A 27,785-nucleotide genomic window follows, 5' to 3' on the forward strand; every position below is an offset into this window, starting at 1 on the left:
TGGTCAACATGGAACAGAAGCACCGCCCCATCTTGTGAAGACATCCGTCCTTCTTGTGTCTAATCACTTTCATGCTATAAACTGGGTTTGTCTTTATTTTTCTTTTTTTTTTTTTGACAGTTTTTACCAGTCAAAATTTTAGTAACCAACATGGAAAGAAGCTAATTGTTTTTTTTTCTGTGCTTTAATGTCTGTGTGTATATATAAACATAATATTTACAAAACAGTGACCAACAGTTAGTTGTGGGAGAAAACATGTATTACCACAGGAGGTTAACAGAAAACACCCGGTCGTCATCCAAAACAGACATTACTAATAAATACCCTCCAGTAGAAGTCAGTGTCCCCTGGGAGTTGTAGCAGCCAGATATAATGTGAAACCAACAGCATAAATGGATCCTTTGTATTCAAATATGGTGTGATCAGGTCTTGTGCCATTACTGCAACATCAACAACCAGGGCCAGTTCAGAGTGGGCAGTGTTCTTATCCAAGTCCTTTAGTTGTGGATAAGAAAGCCCTATTGCTGATATAAACAACAGTCAATGGTTCCATGTACACACCAGGGGGTCTCTGCAACAAAACTGATACTGTATTTTCCATGCTTCACACTTTAAACACTGTATGCATCTTCTGGCAGCGAGTGTCGCTTGAAAGACATTCACAAAAGCAGCTTCCACCTAGGTAGTATTAGTCCATGTATGAGGTGTCCATGCCCTCTCCGTCTGGGTGAAGCAGTCTTCCTGCTAAACGCTCAATGTCGTCAAGACTAAGCTGTCGAAGTGAACGTTCATAGTCCTTGAGGAAAAAAAGAAATAAACAAAAAAAAAAAACAGCATGTTAAAAATGTAGTGTAAAATGTAATATAAAAATATTGTGCCCTTCTTAACATGTTCAATCTCCTGTTGCTAACATTATGCTATTCCGCACTTGTAAATGTCTAGATCTCAAAACGGACAAGCAATAATAATTTTGATCCTGTTTAAATGCCTAGGTGCAACCATGACATATTAAATGAATACCTTAATAAGCTGCTCATGGACCTTTGCTGCATCTGCTGGACTAAAGTGTCTAGCAAGTATAGTGGACACCATCTGCCACACACCACTATGCGTGCTGCAGCTGCTGCTGCTGGCTGCTGTCCCCGAAGCCCCAGTCCTCTCTCCCGCTGGACGGATTACGAGATTCAATTTAGCCTCATGTCCAATGGAGTAATCACTGAGCCTGTGTTCATCTGAGGAAAGCAATGTATAAATCAATCATCAGATATTTAAACATTTCAAATAAAAAATGAATTGATGGATCCTGCAGTTACACAAAAAACCCTTAACAGATCTACCTGCAAGTGCCTTTCCTTTATAGAGCAACCGCTGCTGGTTTGCTGGTATGTTGAGACGTTCCGATACAAGTTGCTTCACTGTGGAGACCTTTTCATCTTCAGTCACCTGAAAGATCAACATGTAGTGTAATGTAGTCAAACTACATGATCAAAATGCATGGGTCTCTGCAATTTGGAAAGAGAAGTTCACAATTTCTCATTTTGCATGAAAGAAAACTAACAATTAATGAGAAATTTGCACACGACATATGCACATTTACCTTAGCAAATTACATCTTTACTGAGTGAGCTCTCACTGATCTGTTGGGTTTAAGTCTGGATTTTGGTCACTCAAAAACAAAGACATTCAAGAGACTTGTCACTCTGATGCAGGTCTTCTTCATGGAATTGAGTTTTGTTGCAATTATCCCCCTGGCCTGCCAGCGCAAATAGTGGGATGTGGTATACACGCGCATGTGCCTTTCTAAACTAACTCTAATCAATTGAGATTTTCACAATTGTCAAGTTCTAAACACAACTAAAGGTTAAGTAAAGCAAACAGGATGCACCACACCACAATCAGGTCAAAAAAATCTAACACTGAATTCTGGCTTATTGTGTGCATTTCACAGTAGCTTGCCCATCTCAAGCTGTCAAGCACAATCATGTGACAATTCCTTGTTTGGGCAAGGAAAGAGGCCTTTGACGTTCCACATCCTCATTTTTGCTTTTGCTAAAATAACAACTTTAAAATCGAGATACGGGGCCAGCAAGGTTTTGTGTTGCTTTGTTTGCAAAGGTCATCTGTCCTTGACTGTTCCCAGGAATCTTGACTGTGTTAGTATGTGACAGACACCACAATTTAAAGTGCCATCATAAAGGGTCTGAATACTTTTGTAAATGTCAGATTTTACTTTTTATACGTTTGCAAAATTTCCTAGAAACATGTTTTTTTTTTTTCATTTTCATTATAGGATAATTAATGTACAAGCAAAGCAATTTATCAAACTCAACTGAAATCTGTAGCACAATACAATATGCAAATATAACGTAGAGGTCTTACAATTTGTGCCTCATACTGTGTCTACAAAGACACAAACTGAGGCTAGTAATAGCCTATAACGAGAATAGGACAAGCAACGTTGGCACCTGCTGTACTAACCTAGCCAAAACCTTTTTCTCCAAAAGCTGATTTACTGCCATGTTAGCCTAGTGACTTTCCTTCGCCTCTACCATCCAGCAAAGACTTACAGATCTCACACTCAAGCTGTAGGTCTGAAAATGTTCACACAAATCAGAGAAAAGTGCGAGAGAACAGTGTCCTTCTCAAGGATGTTGCTGGCCGACTAGCTGCAGTAACGCCAATTCATAACTGGGTACAAGCGCCCCACTTTAAGTTGAATAAACCAAATCATTTTTAGACTCGAGCATCATATTATAAGCTTGTTTCATTCACATTTTGCTCCACATGTAACAGGACCCCTGCTGTCGGTTAATAAGCTGACGTTAACCTGCTTTTTCAAGTCTAATTAATGTTACGAATTAGGCTATCGCCAGCTAGCTAACTAGCAATTAGCAGTTAGCTAGCTCGACAGTACTTTACTTACCTGTACACTACATTCTTTTCCTTGAAGGGGTTTCACCGTAAGAATCATTTTCGATGATACCTCGAACAGAATTCAACGACACAATAAAACGTGGACAGATTAAACTACAAATATCGCCAAGTAGCGTTACTTTGCTAAGTTAGGATAGCCGCAGGAGTCCTTCGCTTGTCATCTTCTTCTCCGGTACCGTCAGCTGCTCTGTGACACTAGCGCCGCTTAGTGACTGGAGTGCAGCACGGCCACTACCTTAATACAAATTATAAATAACAATAATAATAAAAGAAAAAAACTATTTAATATAATTAAATCAAATAAACTCAAATATAATTTTATTGAATTTTGTAAAATAAAATAAAATAAAATAAAGTACATTAACTTCCTTTAAATTAAATATTAAATTACAAAGGTTTCTTGTGCACACCAGAAACTTTTCTGTGGGCATGAGATTATTTCTGGCGCTCACTAGAACGTAGGGTTGGTTAAGGTGAACTGTGCCTCACCTGGAAAACAGATTGGAGCAGACGGTGACAGCAGGGGGCACAGACAAAACACTGCTATGAAAACAGACTTCAGCTTCTAATTTTTCTAGCAGCATTCAAGCTGCTGTTTGTGCTGGAAGTAACAAATACTCACATCCTGTGAGGTCGGGTGCATTTGATAAAGAAGAAATCACTTTGATTTAAAAGATGGATGAAGAAAAGGATATGATCTATTCAACATGTGATTGATGACATATCACATATTAGACTATGAGGAATTCAAGCACAAATAAAATCTAACCTGCACTAGTAAGGAATGATGTGTTGTTAATAAAGGAATTCCCAAAGCCTTTCTTAGAACATTCAAGAAATCAAATTGTCGTTACTTTATACATTAACAGTACCTTGAATATATCTGAGAATGTTTACAGCCATGAAATGTAATTAGTTGCTGAGGTTGTTTCTTTCCAAAGAATGTTTACCATCCCCTTTAAAAAGAGCATACATACTGGTGGGACTTTCTACTATGGCCTGTGAGAGAATTAAATGTAAATATATCACATCACCTATACCATACAAAAGAAGTTCACAATCAATGACATTTTTACATACAGAGAATTCTTGTAATATTTCCTGTTTATTGTGGGAACATTTTCAAAATTGGATCTTGTCTAATCATTTGGACATATTAGCTGTAGGGCAGGGTCAGGCTTTGAATCTGATATGGGCAGCTAAGGGAAACTATTGCAGAGATATGAAGAGTGTGCCCTGTGGCATGCCAGTGAAGAGGCGATGAGGGTTAGAAATTTGACTCTGCTTTGAAGGTTCATCCAGACACGTAAGACCTGAGCCAGGCCAGAGCTGTACCACAGATGCCTAAATCATTATTAAATGCTGTAAATAGATCACGTTGGATTAAGATGGAAGACTGGGTTGCAGCTTTTGCCACTCACAGGAATGCCAAAACCTTCAGGAGTGCTGTTTCTGTTGCGTGACCACTCTTGAAGCCAGCCTGGTTGACACTGATGAGAAAGGAAGTTAGTCAGTGGATTGAAGACTCGTTCCAGGGTCTTTGCCAGAAATGGAAAAAATGAGAGCAAGGTCTGTCAAGAGTAGGCTTCTTACGCAGCGGGGTAATCTGGATCTGGTTAAATGAGGTGGGAAAGGTACTTCTTGTGAGAGATGTGTATGAATTGTGTAATGGCTGGAATTAGTGTGTGTAGAGGAGTAAAGGGGATAGAACTGGTAGGATGGTTTGGGAGGAGGAGGTTGGATGCATCGATCGTGGTCAGAGTGGCAAACAAGTCGAGCAATGTGTGATTAAATGAAGTTAGCAGGATGAACGAGAGAACTAGAAGTTGATGGCTGCTGCCTTATTAGTAAATAGTAAATAGTCAAGTTATTTGTTCAGTTGTCATTACTATACTGCTACTGTACTGTTAATATTATACTACTACCTTTATGCTTGTTCTTTGTATGATTTTCACTATTCTGCTCAGTCTTAAGTGTGCTTATTAAAAATACTTGAATGCTTGATGAATGATTTCTATTTTGGAAATAAAGTTCATTAAAGAAATAATAAAATGTTAGTTTGTATTTTTGTTGTTAAAAGCTACACAGGAGATGATGTGCAGATGTTATCTTAGTAATCTGAAAGAAATCTGTCTCCCAATAATCTAGTTTGAGATCAGCTTTTCTGAGTCACAGCATTTATCTGTGAAATAATTTATCTTTATAAAGAAAATTCTGACCAGTGAAATCAACAAACAGTAAGTCAAGGAGATGTTTTTATAAAACATCATGTTATTATGCCAAAACCTGAACTGTTCGAGATGAGCATGTCCTGAAGAGATTTTATTACCAGTGATGGGCAAATGGTGCATGCTCATTAGTTCTCTGACTTTATCCTGACTGACTCTGACGTCATGCATAGGTAAGAAACAATGACCTCGTGAAACACAAAAGACAAAACAATAAAAAGAAGTAAAATTAAATTAAATACAATACATACAATAAATTACAAGTAAAAAAAAAGTTAAATTAAAGTAAACTTAAAAATTTAACTTAAAAATGAATAATATGTTTAACTTGGTTGTATTTAAATAAATACAATTACATACTTAATAATAAAATAAAATGCAATTTAAATATATTAAAATGTTTTTAAAATTCATTTAAATTTTGAAATGAAATCACATAAATCACAAAAAAATAATAATAAAATGAATTTTATTTAAATTAAAAAAAAAAAAAAAACTAAACACCAAAACACATAAACACAAAAAATGTAAATAAAGTAAATGAAATTAAATGAAAAAAGAAAAGAATAATTAAAATAATAATGATCATCAGCATTGTGACTTTAGTACATAATCATCGCTGTGTAGTTTTTGCAGCCAATTTAAAAACTCTAGTTTCTGAACTAACACTATTATCCTGTATATGATGCGTTTTTATGAAGTACCCAATGTATCACCATGAAGGGCGCTTAAAATAGTTAGGTCTAGAAAAAACTCACAGTTTGGGCTGCATCTAGCAGTCTCAGGACCTGCTGTAGAGAGGTCGCGTGGCTGTGTGCAGGAAAACACCTCTGATCAGTCAGCTTTAAATCTGAATCTGTTATTGATCATCGAGTAAAAATGATTACATCCCCTCTGACCCAGTTGGGATCCTGTTCATGCATTTGTCAGTCCACCCTCGTGGAAGGTCTCCACTGTCTTCAGTGGTCATGTGATCGCCTGCTGTCTCTGCCCAGCACTGTCCAGCCTCCAGCGAGAGAGGAGCATCCTTGACTTGGGCGGTGATAGAGGAGATCTGCACCTGTCGAGCGGACCGTCTGCTGACGAGCGGGGCAAACCTGATCCGGACAAGCGACACACACTTTCCCCGTCTACGCTGCATGTGGTGAGTGATCTTTGTGTGTGGTGTGAAATAGTGCTCGGCTCATCATTTTTGCAGGACAAGAACACGCATCTGTGTTTACAAACTGCTTATTCCCAACTCATTCATGCATCACAGAGGTTGTTATCAGTGCGCACGCCTCCACACATTTGCGAGAGCGACGCAAAATGAAAGAAAAAATGCTGGATGTTGTTTCTGTTACTGTTACTTAAAGTGTGTTGCACTCAGTCATGACCGTTTTGTAAACCTGTGCGATATTACCCGCGCCTCTACTTCCTATCTGTTATTTTCTTGTAATACTGTGAAGTGTCCTTGAATTTGTTTCCATTGTGAGTAAGAAAGATGAAGGACTGCATGAGCACAAGCTGAAACTGTACTGCATTTGCACATGTGCAGTGTGCTGCGCCTGGAAACCAAATCAGCCCAAGCATACTCTCCAGTCTGTGCTAATAGATTAATGAAAGAAGAGAAAGAAGAGGCCATTATTCCTGAAGCTCTGCTATATTATTATTACAGTATTTATGCTGATAATATCAATAATAACAGACGTGCATGAACTAAGCTGTGTCAGTTGATATTGTAGCTGCAAAAGCACAATTAGTGTAACTCAAAGTAATTCTAAAGGCACCAGGTTCTCACATAGATTCAGGTGATGGGTACACTTCGGGACCTCCAATTTGCCCTCCAACTGAAGATTGAAGAGCTCCGTCAGAGGGACACACTGATAGATGAGTTAGAGCTGGAGCTGGATACAAAGGATGAACTCATCCGGAGACTTCAAGAAGAACTGGATCGCTACAGAGCCACTGCCTTCGTCCCAGGACCCTCAGCAGTCAGTGCAGGTACAGAACCTGCTGCTTTAACATGTCAAATTCATTCAAAGCATCAACAGGTAGCTTGCAACTTCCGGCTCATTGCTTGTTTGTTTCCCTCCCCCTGTAGGCAGCTCAGCTCAAGGTGAGGACAAGCAGAGAACCAATAGGAAGACAGTCGTTTCTGAGCCCTTCATATTGGACCCCGTGACTCTCGCCATGGTTTCACACAGAAACTGCGACAAAAGCCACGAGTAAGAGCACACAGTGCTTTCACCTGCTCTAACTTCAAGGCTGCTCCGACTGCCTCAAGCATGACTCAGACTCAACAGATATTTCTAATTCTTTTAAAACACCGTAGCCTAAGAAGGTGTTTACTAACATCACCTTTGCACCTTCATTCTCTCAGGTCTCAGAAGCTGATTCAGGCAGCATTTATGAAAAATGACTTGTTGAAGAACCTTGACGAAAGAGAAATCAGAGGCATCGTCGCCTGTATGTATCCCACCACCATCAATCAAGGCTGCTATGTCATTCAGGAGGGGACCAAAGGGGCTCAGGCTCATGTTTTAGAAGGTGAAAAATTCAATTCTTACAACCGCTAACATTAATCATGCTCGAGGATGATTATTAAAATTTAATTGAGATGACAGGCTCTGAAATGATGAAAACAGCGTGATGAATCATACCACGTCTTTTGCGTCATATCATATCTTCACATATCCATTGTCATCTGCTGGTTTAACAGATAATCTGACGCTGCTCTCAAGCACAATGATGCGATAATTGCATGTTTGAAAAAAAAAAAAAAAAAAAAAAGCACTTGAGGGAATAACAAGTGACCTACATCGATGTTTTGTGTTGAAATGTCAGTGCAAGACTGAAGAAACAGGAGAAAAGAGGCTCAGCCTTCCTCTGGCTGCTGCAAACATCAGTGCTTTATTGTCCTCAGGAACCCTGTCCACATTTGTAATGCGGCAGCTAATAGACGGTGGCTGATCCCTTTTTTTCTCTTGTCATAATAACTAATGAGGTGGTGGCCTTGGTTGGGTCAGAGGATGACAGTGAATCTGTTGTTCCTACAGTACACGTCAGGCAGCGACGGCTTCTCTACATCTCCTGTTACGAAACACATGCACATAACAGTTCTATGTATTAGGTTTCTGCTATATTTCTTCACTGTGTGCATGTCTTGTCATCAGAGGGGAGGCTGGAAGTGACAAAAGACGGACGGAAGCTGTCCACAGTTGAGCCGGAGAGCGTGTTTGGAGAGCTAGCACTCCTCTACAACTGCACCCACCCGTACTCCGTCTCAGGTATCAAAGCATTGTGTTAGCTTTCTGGTTTTTATATTTGCAGATGGGGAGAGAGATCTGCCACGCCGGGGCGCTGGCGGAGCTCCCTCGTGATAAGTTTTGATTTGGTGGGAATATAAATAATTCTGGTTTAAGAGGCCGTCACAAGCAGGTGGGTTCATGGCAGTAGTCTTAGACAGAAGACATCTGTTGAATTTCAAATCAAATAGCTTTGAGATCTTAGACAACAGCACAGCTTCAAATGGTTGTCTCAGATTTGTGGGGAATTTAAGATGTTTTCTGCTTTTCCAGATAACCCCAACGTCAGACTGTCGCGTCTCCTCTTTGCAATCCAGTGTGCATTGACTGAATTTTGACAAGCATTTACAAATAACATTTTCAGAAACTGTTTATCTCGAATGACCTTTACTTGGTGTTGGACTACAACTGTCATATATTCATTTCTGCCGTGTGAGTTTGTGTAATCCCTCTGAAATACAAAGTGCTTTATTTCCTTCCAGCATCTGATCACAGAGGCCTTTGGGAAAACGTTCATCGCCACATGCGTCTGACCTGGTTTCACAAATAAATTGCCTGTGGAAACAGCTAGGATCAGTAATAAATTGAAAAATCAGTTTATCTACCTTGTTTATTCTCTGAGCATCGTGTTCCCTTTTTATACGGCTTTCTTTATCTTGTGACCTGTCGCCCTTTTCAATTCACTGTTCTACACAATATGTCTGCTCTCCGGTAACAATGCTCAGCTCATGTTGGCCGTCTGCTTGTCCTTTGTTTACTGTCCATTTCTGTCAGCCCTTCCCCTTGGATGTGCTTAAAGCCAACAGCATTTATCTCCTTCCTTATTACTGTTTTTCTTCATTTCATTGATGCCATCTGAGGCCAATAAGACCTTCTCTCGTGTGGTCTCTTTGACTGTGACAGTAACAAAGGTGCAGTTGAAAAAAGGCATCATCATTTAGGTCACGAAGGTTCAGGGTGGGTATTACCTCAGAAAATGTCAGAAAATCCTCTTTTGAGATCTGTATTTTGCTTTTTAACATTTCTCTGCACAGCATTCAGATGTGTGTAAAATAAAACAGTCACTATGAACTGTGTGCCGTGTAGCGCTTAAGTGAAAAGCAATGGGGTAAATCCAAATAGGGGAATTGAGATATCTGGTCTGCACCGCATTATCTGATGATGGCTCTAATTAGACTGTCTAGAGGACATCTACTTCCACTTGCAGGAAGCTTCAGTGAACCAATCAATATGGGTCATTATTAATTTACAACACCCTCTTTCAAGCTCTATTATAATGAAAGAGAGTAATTTTAGCAAGGAAATCAGATTAGATCTATATTAAAAGTCCTCTGTAAAGAACATAAGCATGTTCAGTATGGTACATCCACGTCCATCACAGACTCTATGTCGTCAGTGCCATCTCAATACCTGCTTCTTGATTGTGCCTCTGCCTGAGCTCTGATGTCACAGATGCAACCTTTATCACTTCCTTTGCCTTTGTCTGTTGATCCACAGCGCAAATGGACAGCAAGCTATGGGTTGTTGACCGCAAGAGTTACCAGACCATACTCACGCAGAGTGGTCTCCACAGGCTTTCTCATTTGATGGAGCTGCTCAGCAGGTGATCATCACACTATTAGATATTGACACGCTTAGCTCACCAGCATCATGTTGTTTTGTAGCGCTGAACATAATGTTAATATTCCTTCTCTGGTTCTGCTCAGGCATCTGTAAAATGCAGAAAAACTCAATCAAAGCAGTGTCAGACCTGTTACTGAGGATGCTATGTTAGCATGCCTTCTCTGTACCTGTGTGTCTGCAGCGTTCCCTTCCTGCAGTCATTGCCACAGGATGTCATCATGAAAATGTCTGATCTTATGGAGGAGGTACGGATTAAGTTCTTAAAAACTGAAGCTCGGCATTGTGTAACCGTCCCTCGTTCTTCAAACAGAACCAGTCAATAGTGCGTGCACACAGAGGGCTTGTATGTAAACAGTCATATTTACTGGCAGCCCCTCTGCATTTTCTGCTTCATGTTTCTTTGTGCAGCATCAGATAACTGGCAGGTGCAGTGATAGCTTCAGATATTAATCCTTCATTGTTACGCGACCTCATTTCTATGGGTGTGAGAGAGCTGGTTCCTTTTCTTTCTCTCTTCTTATCAGTTTTGATATTTATTTTCCTCTTTTTGCTCCTCTGTCTGTCATTTGTCTTCCCCAGACACACTACACTGATGGAGACTACATCATTCGACAAGGGGCCACAGGGGACACCTTTTATATCATTAGCAAAGGCCAGGTAAGGTTTTATGTTCACTGTCCACTGAACAGATAAAATGAGGCTTTGAGAGAAAAAGATTAAGAAAGTGGAGGACAAAGTGTCAGCGCAGCTTTAGAAATTGCTTTATGATAGACATAATTGACTTTCTGACATTGCTCTCCACCATTAGCTCCTTTTCATTACCTCTCTCTTTGGGATTTGCCAGGTGAAAGTGACAGAAAAGAAGCCAGGAAATGAAGAGCAGGTGGTCCTGTCTAAGCTCTGTGAAAGACAGTGGTTTGGAGAAAAGGCTCTTTGGGGGTGAGACGGAGATGCTGTAAAGAAAGTTACGCACAGGGTTCAGTGGCTTTTATGAAAACACCACATGATTGTAAAACATAGCATTTGCGCATGACATCAACGATGGTGCTGTTTATGTTAGTGTATGATTTGAATTCACAACAATATGATTTATCTTTTAAAACCTTTTGTCTTCAGAGAGGATCTTCGAAATGTGAACGTGATTGCTTCTGGTGACGTTACATGCCTGGTAATAGACAGAGAGTAAGGGGCTATTATGGATTATTACAACTATCTGCAGTTACAGTGTAACTTATCAATATTTGGGGAGTATTTATGTGTCTCTGTGTTGTAGAACCTTCAAAGACGTTGCCAGTGGGCTGGCATTTGACTGCTGCCATGAGGCACAGCAAAGCCTTGAATCCAAAATCAAGTGAGGAGCATTACAGTACTATTTACAGCAAGAATTATATTATTGTTATTTGCACTTACAGGAAATACAAGTCATCAGCTCCACCCTGTCTCCCCTTGTGTGCAGGTTAAACAAGGAGCCTTCCCTCCTGTCATCTTCCACCTTAAGAGATTTCCACATTATTTCCACTCTGGCTGTTGGGGAGTTTGGTCACATAGACTTGGTAAGGGTTGATCTTACAGCAGCTCAGACACAATGACACAGATCCCCGGTGCTGCTGCCTTCTCCAGATTCCATGTTTCTATAATGTAATCTATTGATTTTTGCCTCTGTCAGGTGCAACTGAAGAGCAACATCAAGAGTCTCTTCGCTATGAGGGTCCTTAAAAAGAATCTGATCCTCAGCAACGGTCAACAAGAGCACATCCTGAGAGAGGGGCGCATACTAATGGAGGCTCATTGTCCATTCATAGTCAGGTATCTCCTCTTCAACATTTATGTCATCAGGACCGTTTGGATTACATAAGATGCTTATCATTAAAAGATATATTTACCTCTTTGTTTCGTTGATCACAGGCTGCATAAAACCTTTAGAGACACCGAGTGCCTTTACATTTTGACAGAAGCTTGTCTTGGTGGGGATTTGTGCAGTCTACTCAGAGATAAGTAAGTGTTTTAGATAAAATATTTATTGTCCTACAACTTGTTTCTAGCTAAGTTTTTATCATAATGCAATTTTAAGACTGATAAGGACTGGATTTCTCACGTGTGAGAACTCTTGTCGTGTTTGTTTTGATGCCTAAATAACCTCCTCTGTATGATGTTTCAGAGGATATTTGGATGAAGGCAGCACCAGGTTCTACACAGCCTGTGTTTTGGAGGCCTTGACCTTTCTTCACTCTCGAGATGTCATATATAGAGACGTCAAACCTGAAAATGTTGTTCTAGATGAGCATGGTTATGCCAAACTGGTACTACAATTGGTTACAAAGCCCCCATTTCCATTACTCTTTGGAATTTAACAAAGGAAAACTAAAATGTACTTAAATACTTCTGTAGATTGGCTCCAGATGTCTAAAGAGGATGGAGGTTGGTCAGAAAACCTGGACGTTCTGTGGTACACTGGGCTACATGGCACCTGAAATCATCTTGAACAAAGGTCACACTATATCTGCAGACTTCTGGTCACTGGGTGTTTTTGTCTTTGAGCTTCTCAGTGGTGGGTAAGTTTCACAGTTTTCTGCAGCCACACTCTAAAAAAGTTCGAAACCTGTAGATTTAGCTGATGGAGACTCACTTGTGTTTTTCTCAGGCTTCCATTCAACAGCTCCGACCCGATAAAGACTCTGACTGCCACCATCCATGGCATCGATCAGATTGACTTCCCAAAGATGATCAGCAAAAGTGCCTCCAGTCTCATAAGGAAACTGTGCAGGTGTTGTGGATAAAACCCATTAGATGCTATGAATTGTAAAGTGAAAGCTACTAGTTATTTTATAGCACTTGGTTTATGTCCACCCACCATTGTGTATTATATTATATTTCCCCTCTTACAACTGCAGCACACAAACAGGACTAATTTAAGAAATGTGTATTGGACTCGACCTGTGCCTTGACACAACCTTCGGACACAGAGCATGATTATGAATTCATGATTTATTTGTTTTTGTATTCATTTTCACCCAGGAGTAATCCGTCAGAGAGGCTGGGCGGTCGGAGAAACGGGGCCAAGGACGCTCAAAAGCACAAGTAAGATGGCAGGTTTATTACACTAGAGAAAAACACCAAAAAACGTGGTTTTATAGGTGGTGATGCTCTTTTTTTATTCAGGTGGTTTGAAGGATTCAGCTGGGATGGACTGTGTAAGAGAACATTAACCCCCCCAGTTATTCCCAAGGTGAGACACATGCATTTGTTGTACCAGTGAGTAGATGTGCTTTACATGACTGACTGGTTCTTCTTTTTCCTTGTTACGTTGTCTTGTAGGTGAAGTATCATCTGGACAGCAGTTCACATGTTCATTATTCTGAGGACTCAGAGGAGTTGTGCACAACCTGGGAGGATTTCTAACTGATCGGCTATGATGTGGAAAACAAACTGTCAGACAATACTTCATCTATTTCAGGGTTAGTCCTCATAAATAATTTGGTCTTACTGTCATTGAGAATTACTTTTTCAGACAACAGTATTTTCCCGACTACCGGTACCTGCCTGTATTTTACCTCCTGCTGCCAGATGAGTTAAGCTGAGACTGTTTTTGATGTAAAATCTCTCTATAGATTTATAAACATACAAGTTTAGCGCTGTTACCGCAGTTTAATGTAACACAATAAACAAACAGGCTGCTTCTCACTATCTCTGCTTCCCTCTTCAAAATAAACCGTCTCAGAATAACTTTTACTTTTAGGGACTTTACAATGATTGTGCTGCTATTTGATCGCTCCTCAAAATTCATGAAGATAATTAAGAAGTGACGTCGACGACAGGAAAAAAAACACGTCAAGCTACCGAGACGGAGGATAAAGACAGGAAGTGGTGTTCATTTAACTTCAAAATAAAGTAATTTAATCCCACTGCCCACAGGTGACGTGCCCCTTTTCCTTTTAGATTTCCTCTCTTGCCAAAACTTTCAACATGTTGAACCTTAGTGAAGTTATAGCGACATAAACATACATGATACTTTATTACAACGACTCCGTCTGGGAGAGCAGTACGTCTTTGCGTCAAACCCAACCGTGCACACTATTATTTTGAAGGTCTTGACCGGAAGTAAAAGCCCATTGTCTCCAGCGTGGTGTGAACGGGTTCTGGAGGATCTGCTCCTGGAGGAGTAACTTCAAGCGCGCTAGTTGAAGAAAAGTTGAACCGCATTTTACGGGTAAGTTACGTGTGGTTTGTCTTTTTTTTGTGTGTGGGTTTGTTTTCATTTCGATATGGAAACAAACCCGAGCTACTAAAGCTGAGATCCCGATCTACAAATAAGAGAAGTTTGGCTGCAGGCTGCAGAGTTTCCAACGAGCTGAGAGTTTGTTGTCTGTGCAGCGAACTGTTGCATGACGTGTTCAGAGTCTCGGTTTAATCCTGATCTCCAGTGACAGGACAGAGAGCTGTAGTCCACAGCTGCACGGCTCCTAGTATTAAACCTCACATGAGGTTTGGTTTGTGCAGCTGAGGCTTCATAACGTTATATATCTCCCATGGTATTCAGATTGTTGCACACACTCTGACTTAAATTATTAAGTAATAATGACGACGTGAAGGTTTTTACACACAATTGCAAATGTATCAAAAATCTATAGAAATGTCTCATTTAGTATTAATTCATTAAGAATTCAGGTCCTTTACTGTAACAGACCAAGAGTGGTCAGGTGCAAACAGGTTTGAGTGCAAGTAGTTTAAAAAGGCACACACACCTGTTCAGTAGAAGGGTGTACCCTTCATGTCAGGACACAAACCAAGCCATGCGTCCAACAAACTCTCATAGACACAGACCATGGCAAAGGTGTAAAAGCATTTTAAGGGAAACCCAGTGACTTCAGTAACTGATAGGACTCTTCCTTGAGTTTCCCTCTGGCCAAACTGAGTAAGTGAAAACTGAAGTCCTTTGCAGGGATGTGACAGCCTGCAGGAAACATCTCAGCAGCGCTCCATCATCAGGTCCTTATGCCACAATGACAAGATGGAGGAAAAAAACATAGACGATACATGACTCTTTAGAGGAGCACACAGACGCTGTCAGCCAGTCGTTTAGGAGCATTACGGAAATTATTCTCTGGTGTAATGAGGAAAAAGTGAACCCTTTGGACTCCGAGCACTATGTTGAATACTGTCCCTACTGTGAGGCTTTGTGGAGGCAGCATCGTGCTTTAGGGGTGGAACACGGGAACAGGGAGAGCGGTCAGAACCGAAAGAAAGGATGAATGCAGCCAAACACAGAGAGGTCCTTGAAGAAAAATCCTGCTTTGGATGTGAGACAGCAGAGGCAGCAGATCACCTTTCAGCATTACGATGACCTGAAGCAAGCAGCAAAGACAAAGCTGGAGTGTGTTTGGAATAAGGCTCAGTCTGTCCTTGAGATGCCCTTCAAAACATCTGTGGAGAGACCTGAAGATGGCGGTCCACAGACGCTTCCCATCTGGTCTGGTCTGTCTGAGTGTGAGAGGATCTGCTTTAAGTATGGGATAGACATTGCAAAGCTTGTAGAGACTTACCCAAAATGTTTTAAACATGGAACCACTGACAAAGGAGCCTCAATAATGTACTGAATTAACGGTCCGAGTGCTTTGGTATGGTTTATAGAGAGTAGCATAATGGTTAAAAATGCTAATTTAAACCATATTAAAGTTAACCACACTAAAATAAAGTGTGCAACAAGTGTTTGAAAACTGAAAATGAACTGCGAGCATAGGGACCCCTGATTTTTAATATGATCAGTGTGTTTGCTGATCATTAGTCTGACGTTTTTAAGTCAGTCAATATATAACAATATTGATTTCTAACACAGGCAGTGACATGAAATCTAAATACTTTGATTATGTGTGGATCAAATGAGGAAGTGTTTCTCAAACTGAACAAAACAGGATATTTTGTGTTCAGTGGAAGAGAAGTGACTAAATCTTTCTCTTTTTTTTTTTTTTTTTTATCTTAAACTGTGTCTCCTAGTTTTGCTCTGAACGTTGATTTAAAGCCAAGTGTGCAACAACTGAAGCAGACTGAACAGTATCACAAGCCATTGTACTGACCTCATTCTTTAATAGAAGTGGGGTGCACTTAGCTGTCAGCTTATGCACAGTGCGATGGTATTTTGTTCCTGATTCAAGCCTGGGATAATTATGGTTGGAGAGTTTTCTGACATTCTTTTGTCAAATTACTCTCCCGTCCATGTCCTCAGCTTGTGCCTGCTCTGGTTTTAGTCTTCTACGCTGTATAGGTGTGTTTCTGTAGATATTCCTGGGTATGCAACATGTTTGAAGTTGTCCACACAGCCACATGCCAGCGAGTGTTTGACAGTGTACAGTTTGGTAGCTGAGACTTGGCAGATCATCCAGCCCTACTTGACTACCCAGTCAAGAAGGGCTGGATGATCTGCCATGGTGCACAAAGACACACGACGATTCAAAAGAGGGCTATGAAGTGCTGTGCCAGAAAAGCTAAACATTGGATTCATTTTGATGGGTGAACTGGGTGTCGCTCAGATAAATTTGGTATCAGGTGAGACTCGGGACAGTGAAAATGTTTTCTCTGTACACCCTGCATGGTCTTTCTCATTTATTCTTCCCTTCCCACCTTTTAAAAAAAAAACTAATTGTATCCGAGTGTGTCTGTTTTTCTGTTCCGTTTTTCACGCTTCATTTGAGAATCACAGCCGGAAAACACCCGTGTATCCAGTTCTTTCTCCTCTGCTCGTTCCCCCTGTTGCCCGGCCAGCCTCACGTGTCCACCCTGTAATTCTCTCCCCATCTCCCCATGGTCGGACCATTCACTTCACTGGGCACATGGGAAGTGTGCAGAGTTCACTGCTGCTGGTCTGCTGAGGTGGGGACAAACTTCTGTTGCCGCTCTCTCATTAAAAACTCCCCCCTCTCTTGTTGTGTCACCTCCTGTAGTTTTCTGGGTCAGGGGAAAATATTTTCACTAGCATCGCTCTCATCAGCACAGAAGCCATTTGGACTAATGTAAGCCCATAAAATAGTTCACAAGTTGAACACAATCTGGTTTCGAGAGTTTATGTTTCTCCACCTTTTATAAAGTCCGTTCACTGACTCCCATGTATTCGATGTGATGGTGATGCTGCCATGATAGATTCTTAAAATCAGACTTTAAGCATCACTGTACCAAAATATACCAAAACAATTTAAAACATTACCTAAATGCTGGAAAAGTTCATCTACATCAACTGTAAAATATAAACCCTTATTTTACTTTCAAAATCAAAGAAACACTTTATTTCCTTGATGTTTAATGCAGCTCGTTTCACCTGCCCGTGCTCATTGGATTTTACAGTAAAGCACCACAACGTGGTGCACAGATACTGTTTGACAGTTATCATAATGATTTAATGCCAGATCTTTCTCACGACCAGTTTTTGCTGAAACTAACCGAGTAATTTTCTGGTCTCTCGGCTCTGTCTCTGCTTGTGAGCAGGGGTGAATGTGCACCGACATGCAGACTCCCTCAGGTTGTTACATGCCTGCTGTTTCCCTGTGAACCTGCATTCTGCTGTTTATATGGCATATTTGTGTACTCATAACAGGATGACGGTTAATTGCGATCTGCACGTCATTCATCAATCCGGTTAATATTGTGTGATTCCCTCACAAACACATCGCTGTCATGTGCTATCAGCCCCCTTTATAGAAATTCAGGTGTGAACCGTCCGATTCTGGGTTTTGTCTTCCAGCAGGAATTGACGCAGGCCGTGAAAGCAGCATTTGTTTTCCTTCAGTATATTTACACGTACGTGTGTGCGAGTGTGAGTCAAAGCTGGGCTTTGATGAATGTGAGTGTGAAAGGAGAGAACAGTGGCAAGAGATAGAAAGGAACTACAGGAAGCTCTCTTCACAACAGACTGTCATTTTTCTGGATGTCACCCTTTATAAAGCCCTTTGTCTTACATTTATTTGCCGAGTGAAAGGGCTCCAGGAGATCACCAGCTGCTTTGTTACCCTGGCAGGTGTAAAGTGGCAGCTGAGGAGCTTTAAATCACATACATTGATTAAAGTGAAATATAAATCGTCTGAGGACGAGTGTGGCATCACTTTGTCCGTGCTGGGAACGGAAGCATCGCAGGAGCAGCCAGCTAAAGAGGAGGGAGGGGTGTGATATCACTCATTATCCCCTTCACTAGTGGGTGGTGGGGGGAGAAAGTGGGTGAGAGGTTGAGGGGTGTTCAGGGAGGGGAGTGGATGTGGGAAAGGAGAGATTTATTCAGCGAGGTGAATTCCTTGCCTGGTTGAAGATGAAGTGGTTCGTCTTGGGGCTTGAAGTGAGCTGTTTTTGAGGGGGAGTGTTTGTTTGTGTTGAAGCTAATTCTGAAATTGCATTTTCCATTTGAGTTTTGAACAATCAAGTCTTTGGCAGACAATCATGTACCCACCCCATCCCTCTCTCTGTCTCTCTCACACTAACCCTAACCCTCCCTCCTCCCCTGTTGGATCAAAGTGTGGCACAACATGACTGAGAGTTACCTCAGTGCCTGTTTCTGTTAAGCCAATCATTGTAACTTCCTGGTGCCCCCCACCCTGCACCCTGGAGCTCATGCCTTTTCTTCTGTTCGTTCTCAGTGTGAAGTGCCAAGTCTGTGGTGCAGTGTGGTTCAGCCTTTCAACCAGACGCTGCAGACTGGTATTTTATAGTTGAAGAAGTGGAGCGCCATTTGAAAATTACACTTTGTACTTTTTGTTGAATTCTATGTTAACGCTCGGCCGTAGATAGAATTTATAGACATGTTGATGGTGAAATCCACTATTTAAATTATTATTTTATTACACATCAAAGTCTGTGTAAAAAGTTGTAAAAAGGCTTTTGTGGCTCCTGTGCTGCAATGAAATAAAAACAAATTCAGCCTCACATTTCCAGTGCAGTTTATCAAGGAGAATCTTCTTCTTTATGTTAATTAACTGCCAGTATGAAAACCACCTAATGCCTGAAGTAAACAAAACATAAGGCAGCAGATACAGTGTAGGTCCAATGATGAAAATACTATTTGGTATCCTTTGTCTATATCGTTAAGTTACTGTAGTTGCTCCAATCTAATGAGTTGTATTTTAAATGGGGGAAAAATAATGAATTCAAAACAATATAATTATGTGGCTGTAGGCCTTTAAACACCAATTTAAAATTAGTTCAGAACAAATTGATATAACAACGGTCAGTGGAATCCAAAATCGTCAACCCGTGCAGGGTTGTATTCAAAATCACACTGGAAAAAAATACAAATTGAAATCACAAGCTGATCCAAGTTGTGTGAAATTCATCACAGCAACTCATAAAGTGATTCACAAGTGTGTAAGGCCCCCGCATGTCCGTGTGCACTCTCGACAGCGTCTGGACATGCTCCGGGACGAGTCAGCAGATGGTGTCCTGTGGGATCTTCTCCCACTGGATCAGGGCATCAGTGAGCTCCTGGACAGTCTGTGGTGGTAGTTGGTGGCGTCAGATGCACCAATACATAATGTCCCATCAGTGCTAAATTTAATTTAGATTACATTTGCATTTAGTGGACACTTTTATCCAAAGCAAATTAAAAGGTACCGGGCACAGGCAGGGAAACTGGGTCTTGCCTAAGGACCCCTAATGGAGGTAGGCCACAGCTCCAGAGATTCAAACCCCAGTCTGCTGCATGGAGGGCAGCAATGTTACTACTAAACTATCCAATTTAGAGGAACGCAAGGGCCAGTTATTGACATCAGTGTCTTCATCATCCAGGAACTGCCTATTTATTTGTATTTGTGGTGTTACCTTGTTATCTGTTAGGACTACACAGTAGATCATGTGAATACTTTGGGGTCTTTAAAAATATGTTACACCTGAGATTCAGGTACAAGCTACAGAGTGTATAAAAATAAATAAAAATAAAAATAAAAACTGAAGAAAATACATAAAATTACCTACAAGGTGATGTAGTCATACAGTAACATAATTATTCTTAAACATAATAATATGGGGCTGTAGTCTGCTGGGGAGAACGTGAGGGAGCGCCTCGTTTAGGAATGTCTTTTTTTAGGTCATCAGATAGTAGCCATTGAAACGGTGTGATTTAATAGTTTATTAACAATAATGATGCTCTGTGGTACAGATGAACGAGTTCATTCTGCTTCGCGATTTACAAACTTTATCAGAGTAAACACACTCAATGTTGGTTTTAGTCTTTTCATGAAATCGTATAAGAAATTATAATAAAAAAAAAATCATGAATTTAACTAACAATATTTGCAGAGGCACAAGATTTAAATGGCGTCACAGTTCCTTATTAATTTATCAGGGCTCTATTGATCACCCACTCCGATCAGCTTCCCCATATTGGGGTTAATGAACTCCACTCACTTTTTGCATTTTCATTAGAGATAATGTTTGTGACTCGAGAGGGTCACTAACACATATCTAAGTTTGATTTTTAAAGCACAGTGGGGTCTTTGGAGTTCAGCATGAATAAATAAAATATTGGATTAACCTGTGGGCAGAGGGGTGATGGTGACCAGGACATGATAACCAGACACAGCATTCCCTTCTACAATTTCATAAAACCATAACTGATAACTGGGACAGGATTTTTTGACATAACTAGATTCATGGTCAGCAGCCATCTGCCATGATTATTGGAGTGACTGGATGATGAGCCACGCTGGAAAGTGCACTTGGCTTCTTAACTGCACTGGGTCCTTTTACACAAGTGTCTTTGAGGCGTTGGGTCCAAGTTGCACCGGGGAGCTCCACCACTGATAATACTTGTTTGTAAATTTAGTTAACAAGTTAAATCAGCTCTGTGTTCACAGAAGGAAAAAAAAAAAGCTTAAAAAACAAACAAACAAACAAACAAACAAACAAAAAAACCCACTAACTGTAGTGTTACATGAAGGAGGCTCAGCTATATTAGGGGGAAGCTTTACTGTGTCTTGTACGGGGTACCGGTTGGTGAAATCAGAAGATTATCAAGGTATTCTGGAGAGTGGACAGTGTCACGGAGCTGTGTCTCATCTGCACGCAAGTGTGAGAAGTGTACAACAAAAAGCTCCTGCAGTGATCACCTTAAAAGTGTATGCTTTAAAATATTTCACCACAGGTCCCAGGGCTATAAGATTATGTTGTATTGACAATCAAAGTCAATATGTCAACAAGCTTTATTCCATTCCACATTTTGCACAGACGTACGCTGGACTAAAATGTCGCTTCTCTAGGTACATCATCAGGGAAACGCACACATGAAGAAACAAGGCCATAAAATGAATGTAGAAGTATCGATATTCTTGTTCAAGAATATTACAGAATTCATCACAGGACAAGAAATGACAACTACGAAACACAAAATTAATGATTTCCAGTTAAACACTGTTTTTTTTGTTGTTGTTTTTTTTAATATAATGTTCTTTTCTCGTAGTTATGCATCTCCAGGAGTGGCTAAAATCACTTTGCTCCAGCGCTGGACTGAAAGGGTCTGAGCATGAGGACGTCTGGAGGCTTCTTCCGTCTCAGCCTCTGTCCTCTCTGTTTCTGTCAACCTCCTCTCTGCTGGGTTTAGGAGCCCTCGCCTCCCTCACCGCGTACTGGCTGGTGACGCGTCCTCGACCCATGCGTCCTCCCTGTGATCTGCAAGCCCAGTCTGTAGCTGTCCGTGTGAGTAGATCACGGTCACGGCTGTGTGGGGGTCATATTAATATTCATGGAAACATCACGTGGTTACCGTCGCAGTGCATAAAGGTGTTTGATAGTAGTGTTTGTTGTAGGGAGATCCTAGCTGCAGGCGATCAGCTCTTCTTAAAGATGACCTGCTGCAGGATTTTTACTACGAGAACACCAGGACGGCCTATGACATGTTCCAGAGAGGCCTAAAGATCTCAGGTGATGACATGTCATGTAACTGTTTTTATTAATTGTTAATGTTTAATTAATGCATTTAGTTAATTGACACACATTGTGTCCTCTAGGAAACGGCCCATGTCTTGGTTTCAGGAAGCCGGGGCAGCCCTACCAGTGGATCTCCTACACTGAGGTGTGGTATATTTTAGTATTTCGATCCTCCGGTTGTCATAGCTCCTCTGTGTGATGTGTTATTCTTGATTGTGTGATTCACGCTGCATCTGTAATCCTTCAGGTGGCCCAGCAGGCGCAGGAACTGGGCTCTGGGCTGTTAGCTAAGGGGTGCCGGGCGAACCCAGAGCAGTTTGTTGGGATTTTTGCACAGAACAGACCAGAGGTACACACTCAGCCCTCTTCTGTGTTTACCTTGGATTGACTAAGTCATGAATTCTAGTTGTCTCTCATTAGAACTGTTGAATTTCATTTGCACAGAACTTAATATATTCTCAAATACAGATCTCAATGGTGATTTATGAATGACCACCTGCCCTGGGAGTCTAAGGTTATGTTTATTCTGACCCTTGTAAATGAAAATCTTATTTGTTTTTGACCTCTTCTGTCTTCATTTTGAGAGCAGAGGAGGGAATATGGGTCTCCAGGGCACCTAATATTAGAGCATGTCTACTCCACACTTTTTTTTTTTTTTAAATATATATCTGTCAGGCGAAGCCATTTCTGTGTAGAGTGAAAGATAATTTCTTGCTCCATCAGATCACAATATAGATCATGAATGTAGATCACAATGTGCAAGTCTCTAATGTTTAGAGATCTAACGTCCCAGTAATGAGTGAAGATCAGACACAAGTTTAACAGTTTGTCTCCCTCTGCTGGTCACAGTGGATGATCTCAGAGCTGGCCTGCTACACCTACTCCATGGCAGTGGTGCCTCTGTATGACACACTGGGGATGGAGGCCATGGTGCATATCCTCAACCTGGGTAGGAAAACCTGCATTTAGGAATAACTGAGACGCTGTCTTATTAGTAGACATACTTTTAATTAATCATTTAATTAATCAATTAATCAAACCTGTCTTTTGATCACTGATGTGCAGACTCGGTGACCCTTCTTGAGTTGAACTAAAGCAGTACATGCAAAAATACTAAAAGTGTTATAAGCTAACAGACGCACTAGAATTCACTCTTTGGAAATACGTCTCACACACTCTGCTTTAGCGTACGAGCTTTAAGGCTTAAAAGCCGAAAAGCTTGGGGCCCACTGGTTTAATTGTGAGCAGCTTGTTGTATGTTTTTATCTTAAAATATCATCATGCGACGACAAGAGTAACTATAGCTGTTTGTTGGAGTCGAAACATCCGTTTTTATATTTGAGCTGATGTACCTACTTACTTCCCACCACTGATTACATGTTAGGCCCCAGTGTGCAGCTATGTGACTTCAGCACTGTTGGACTAGAAGAGTTTGAAATTGATTGTGAAATTGGATGCATTTATTTTTTTGTCTGTGAAAAAGACAGAGCCTCTCTGGAAGTACAACTAAGCCTGATTTAAAAAACAGATTTCTCACCATGTCATGTACTTAACATGCTGTAGAATTTACTTGTTCTAGTAAATATAGTATTCAGGACTTTTTCCCAGTCTTCATTTGTATGTAGTAGATGTTTCTAATGTATTGTAGACTGGAGTTATTCTCTTTTCATTGATCTGTTCATCGGTTCTTGTGCTGCTCTTACACGAGCTGATGTCATCTGTGTGCTGCGTTGTTAGCGGAGATCTCGCTGGTGATCTGCGACCGGGAGGAGAAGGCGGCATCTTTGTTAGAGAACAAGGAGAAAGGCAAGACTCCGAAGCTGTCCTGCCTGGTTCTCTTTAACGACTTCAGTGATGCTTTCGTGGAGAAGGCGAAGAAATGCGAGGTGGAGGTTTTGAAACTGGAGCAGCTTATGGTGAGCAGGGTGGAAGCACTAAATGCAGACTCATTCAGACTTCTCCCCTTTAATTGAGTCATCAACGGTGATGTGTAAATGGACGTTTTTTATCCACATCTTAGGACCTGGGAAGACAGAACCTCAAAGATCCTGTGGTGAGTTTATCGTCTCTCACATATTTCATCGCGTCAGACTGGGTCCAGTAAATGTCTTATCCCCCTCTAAATGCCAGGATGACAGTTTTATCGTTGCTCCTGTCCAATAAGATATCATTAACACTCACTTGTGAAAAGGGCTTAAATTAAGAGTGGAGGAAGCCCGTTGTCATATTCTCATATTTTATTGCTGCCTCCTGTAGCCGCCCCAGCCCCAGGATCTGGCCGTGGTTTGCTTCACCAGTGGAACCACAGGTATCGTCTGATCTCATAAGTTTCTCCATAATTATCCTTCACTCACATCATTGGAGTAGTGTCCTTCAGTGCCCACTAACAGCCTCTCTTTATGGTACCGCTGTAGTTCCCTTTGCTGCACGGGGCACTGCAATAATGTCTTGTTTATTTATCCAGGGAAGCCCAAGGGAGCCATGATCACCCACGGCAACATCGCCTCCAACACTTCCTCTGTCATTAAGATCCTGGAGGTCTGTCTACACTTCCACCTCCCTGTCTAATTGCGAACAGCTTCCATCACTTCCCATATCCTTGTGCCTCTGTATCTCAAAACTGTCCCTCTCTCCTGCTGCGTTTAATGGTATGATTAATTGAGTGTTTGATTGTCCCTGTGGCTGCGAGGCACTTTAACTAATTGCCCCTGTATAAAGAATCAGCTATCTTAACTGCTGTTGAAGAATACAGTGCTTTGATTGCCTGCGAGGCTCCGCCATATGATGCCGCCTGAACTTTATGTCTCCCTTGTGCTTCGCTCATTTGATTTCTCATTTCCTCTCAGGGATCGTTTGTGATCCAGCAAGACGATGTGTCGATCTCTTACCTGCCACTTGCCCACATGTTTGAGAGGATGATCCAGGTGTGACGAGTCTTCTCTGCTATTTTTCTTTCTCCTGCTGTGTGTTTAAGTGTGAACTGTAAAAAAAAGTCTGTTTCTGTCACAGGTCACTATGTTCTGCCACGGGGCCAGAGTAGGATTCTACCAAGGGGACATTTCTCTGCTTATGGACGACATTAAAACTCTCAAACCGACCTTCTTTCCTGTTGTGCCTCGTCTACTCAATCGCATCTATGACAAGGTCAGAAAATCCATTTACATCATGCAGCTTACACACTTACAAGGCAGAATTCCTGGTCGTTTATGTGTTAAACGTGCACGTTATCACCGATTCCTACGAAGATCCTGGGTTCTGTGACCTCTCCGCTGCGACGGGCTTTGCTTCACTACGCTGTGAGGAGAAAGCAGGCAGAGCTCCGAAGCGGGATTGTGCGCAACAACAGCCTGTGGGACAAACTGGTCTTCAACAGGATTCAGGTCCGTTGCTGAAAGCTTCATTTTCTATTTCTGCCTGGATGATATTTTCCCACACTGTTTAACTATCTTTGCTGTAGAATTGTGTTTTTTCATTGCGCTGCACTGTACTGTAGTGTTTTACATTCTTATGTAGGTTGTTTACTCATTTGTCATTGGTCTTAAATGACATATTTTCTGTTAATCCAGAGCTTTACAGTTGTCACTATTTATGGTGTGTACTACTTAACACAGTGGTACATGTAGACCAGCAGCTCTGCAGATCGTCAACAAATTTGTATCCAAACTTTACAGAAGAACGGCTGTTCCAGCAATCAATGCCAAATTCACCCAGAGCATATTGGCCCTGTGGGAGTGTATTGGAGAAGCATGCACACAGGCAAACAAGAACTGAAAGATTTTGGCTTGGTGTGACCAGTGCAGATGGGAAAATATGACCAAGGTTGAAAATGGTTAAAATGGAATTTAGCTTGTACCGTCAATATGGATCTAACTCTACTGGTTTCCATGTAATACCTCCGTTTCAGACCAGTTTAGGAGGTAATCTACGGTTTGCCCTGACAGCTTCGGCACCCATCTCCCCCACTGTGCTGTCCTTCCTCAGAGCCACTCTTGGCTGTCTTATATTTGAAGGTTACGGTCAGACGGAGTGCACTGCGGGCTGCACTTTTTCCATGCCAGGAGACTGGAGCACAGGTATGACTGGTCACCTTTAATATCCCCTCTTGCTTTTGTGCCCATTACTCCTGTCCTCAGCAGGTGTGTTTGTCTGTTTCTGTCAGGCCATGTTGGCTCACCTTTACCTTGTGCTATGGTGAAGCTGGTTGACATCCCAGACATGAACTACTATGCTAAGAACGGAGAGGGAGAGGTGAGGTAGTGTAATGACGGAATCGTACAATACGTATTACCATGGGATTTGCTGACATGTTTTCTTATGTTAGATTTGCATCCGTGGCCCCAGTGTGTTCAAAGGTTACCTGAAGGACCCAGAAAAGACAGCTGAAGCCTTAGACACTGACGGCTGGCTGCATAGTGGGGACGTGGGCCAGTGGCTTCCAGTAAGATTAGACCCAATCATCAGGCTATGGTTTACCTATATCAACACGTCACTTTCTAAAAGTGTGTGTATGTTTGTTTTTTTTTCTGCCAGAATGGGACACTACGCATCATTGACAGAAAAAAGCACATCTTTAAATTGTCCCAGGGGGAGTACATTGCTCCAGAGAAGATAGAAAATGCTTACATGCGATGTGTTCCTGTGCTCCAGGTGTTTGTGCATGGAGATAGTTTACAGGTACAATGCATTATACAGCATATTTCTGTATCTAGGCGTTCCAAACGTTTGACACAGTACATGTTAAATATTTGATTTTCTCTTGTATTTCTGTTACCAGTCTTATCTCATAGCTATAGTTGTGCCTGACCCCGAGGTGTTTGTAAGCTGGGCTAAAGAGCGAGGATTTGTAGGGTCCTATGAGGAGCTGTGCCAGAATCCAGTAAGACAAATATTCTCAGTGTAAAACACCACTTCAAAATAATCACTGCATGGATTTCTCTTAAATGCTTATTGGCTTCCAACAGGACGTTAAGAGTGCCGTTTTAGAGGAAATGAAAGCTGTGGGGAAACAAGCAGGGCTGATGTCCTTTGAACAAGTGAGTCTCAGCTAACAGTTGAAACGAGCTACAAATAATGTGATACTAAGCTTTGTTGGGATTTTATTTAGTTCTTAACGTTTTTACCCTTTTCAGGTGAAAGACATTTACCTGCACCCAGAGATGTTCAGTGTTGCCAACGGTCTTCTCACGCCCACTCTGAAAAGTAGACGCACCGACATCCGCAGAGTCTTTCAGGAACAGATATCAAGCATGTACAGCAAGACGGCCATTTAAAGGACTCTACATCATAACTCGCGCGCAACCACGAAGGGATGCTGCTGTCCAGCAAGGGAACAAAAATGGACAGCAGCCTGAGAGAAGAAAATTTTAAATATAAATTTAGTTAATTTACATTGTCTGGTTCTTTTTGCTTGCAAGTATTTTGAAAGGGAGACTGTAATGTGTAGTTGGGATGTTTTTACTCATATAACTTGTATTAACACTAGGTTCCAGGTCCGTGTATCACCAAGATGTAAACTTTTCAGGATCATCCTTGGTCATGCTTCTTTTTTTTCTTTTTTTTTTTTTTAACTGGTTCTTATTTCATAAGACTGTGTGGGCAGGTATAACCCCCACCTGAAGCTAAACCATTTCAACCAGCAATCATTTGTAAAAAATAAATGTAAGTTGTGCTTGATGTAAGTGCTCGTTATGACATTTGTCAACATGACACTAATTCCAGTAAAGTTGAACAGAAATAAAGGTTAGCAACTGATAACTCTGTGTGATTAAATTCTGCACTTTTACGCCTGTCTGAGTAAAACCTGGACTCTTGCACTTCCCAT

General features: G+C 41.2%; 3 protein-coding genes across 4 annotated transcripts; 2 read left to right on the forward strand and 1 right to left on the reverse strand.

The window, feature by feature from the left end:
• Positions 1–162: 162 nt before the first annotated feature.
• On the reverse strand, positions 163–3,122 carry ubl4a (ubiquitin like 4A). The gene is made up of 4 exons (XM_026343317.1): positions 2,924–3,122; positions 1,338–1,443; positions 1,021–1,232; positions 163–796 (listed from the first exon to the last, which is right to left on the reverse strand). The coding sequence occupies exons 1-4, from the start codon at positions 2,969–2,971 to the stop codon at positions 689–691; spliced, it is 474 nt and encodes a 157-aa protein (XP_026199102.1). The 5' UTR covers positions 2,972–3,122; the 3' UTR covers positions 163–688.
• Positions 3,123–6,955: 3,833 nt separating this feature from the next.
• prkg1l (protein kinase cGMP-dependent 1, like) lies at positions 6,956–13,493 on the forward strand. Of its 2 annotated transcripts, none has more exons than XM_026344085.1 (19): positions 6,956–7,145; positions 7,246–7,369; positions 7,525–7,691; positions 8,318–8,431; positions 9,947–10,052; positions 10,254–10,317; positions 10,652–10,729; positions 10,917–11,011; positions 11,189–11,254; positions 11,346–11,423; positions 11,529–11,625; positions 11,739–11,878; positions 11,978–12,067; positions 12,231–12,372; positions 12,461–12,624; positions 12,714–12,836; positions 13,088–13,150; positions 13,232–13,298; positions 13,388–13,493. In XM_026344085.1, the coding sequence occupies exons 1-19, from the start codon at positions 6,956–6,958 to the stop codon at positions 13,469–13,471; spliced, it is 2,052 nt and encodes a 683-aa protein (XP_026199870.1). In that variant the 3' UTR covers positions 13,472–13,493. The 2 variants fall into 2 exon arrangements, with proteins under 2 accessions (XP_026199870.1, XP_033182046.1); XM_033326155.1 differs by having other exon boundaries at positions 7,255–7,369.
• A 678-nt stretch (positions 13,494–14,171) lies between these two features.
• On the forward strand, positions 14,172–27,715 carry acsl2 (acyl-CoA synthetase long chain family member 2). Its single transcript, XM_026344084.1, has 20 exons — positions 14,172–14,279; positions 21,498–21,733; positions 21,844–21,958; positions 22,045–22,109; positions 22,212–22,313; positions 22,814–22,913; positions 23,702–23,880; positions 23,985–24,017; positions 24,221–24,272; positions 24,429–24,502; positions 24,811–24,888; positions 24,974–25,108; positions 25,210–25,344; positions 25,869–26,037; positions 26,124–26,212; positions 26,286–26,402; positions 26,495–26,638; positions 26,739–26,840; positions 26,926–26,997; positions 27,094–27,715. Exons 2-20 carry the CDS (start codon positions 21,500–21,502, stop codon positions 27,232–27,234), a joined length of 2,136 nt encoding a protein of 711 aa, XP_026199869.1. The 5' UTR covers positions 14,172–14,279; positions 21,498–21,499; the 3' UTR covers positions 27,235–27,715.
• Positions 27,716–27,785: the final 70 nt, after the last annotated feature.

The sequence above is a fragment of the Anabas testudineus genome, chromosome 9 (genome assembly GCF_900324465.2).
Source record: "Anabas testudineus chromosome 9, fAnaTes1.2, whole genome shotgun sequence".
NCBI lineage: Eukaryota > Metazoa > Chordata > Actinopteri > Anabantiformes > Anabantidae > Anabas > Anabas testudineus.

Bases quoted from the DNA above. Each gene is read 5' to 3' on its own strand.
- acsl2 (XM_026344084.1), top strand. From the start codon at position 21,500: ATGCATCTCCAGGAGTGGCTAAAATCACTTTGCTCCAGCGCTGGACTG. The intron at 26,639-26,738 runs GTACAATGCATT...TTCTGTTACCAG, and splicing joins TGCATGGAGATAGTTTACAG to TCTTATCTCATAGCTATAGT. The intron at 26,841-26,925 runs GTAAGACAAATA...GGCTTCCAACAG, and splicing joins AGGAGCTGTGCCAGAATCCA to GACGTTAAGAGTGCCGTTTT.
- ubl4a (XM_026343317.1), bottom strand. From the start codon at position 2,971: ATGATTCTTACGGTGAAACCCCTTCAAGGAAAAGAATGTAGTGTACAG. The intron at 1,233-1,337 runs GTAGATCTGTTA...TGCTTTCCTCAG, and splicing joins TAAAGGAAAGGCACTTGCAG to ATGAACACAGGCTCAGTGAT. The intron at 797-1,020 runs GTATTCATTTAA...TTTTTCCTCAAG, and splicing joins TCCATGAGCAGCTTATTAAG to GACTATGAACGTTCACTTCG.
- prkg1l (XM_026344085.1), top strand. From the start codon at position 6,956: ATGGGTACACTTCGGGACCTCCAATTTGCCCTCCAACTGAAGATTGAA. The intron at 10,053-10,253 runs GTGATCATCACA...GTGTGTCTGCAG, and splicing joins TTGATGGAGCTGCTCAGCAG to CGTTCCCTTCCTGCAGTCAT. The intron at 10,318-10,651 runs GTACGGATTAAG...TGTCTTCCCCAG, and splicing joins TGTCTGATCTTATGGAGGAG to ACACACTACACTGATGGAGA.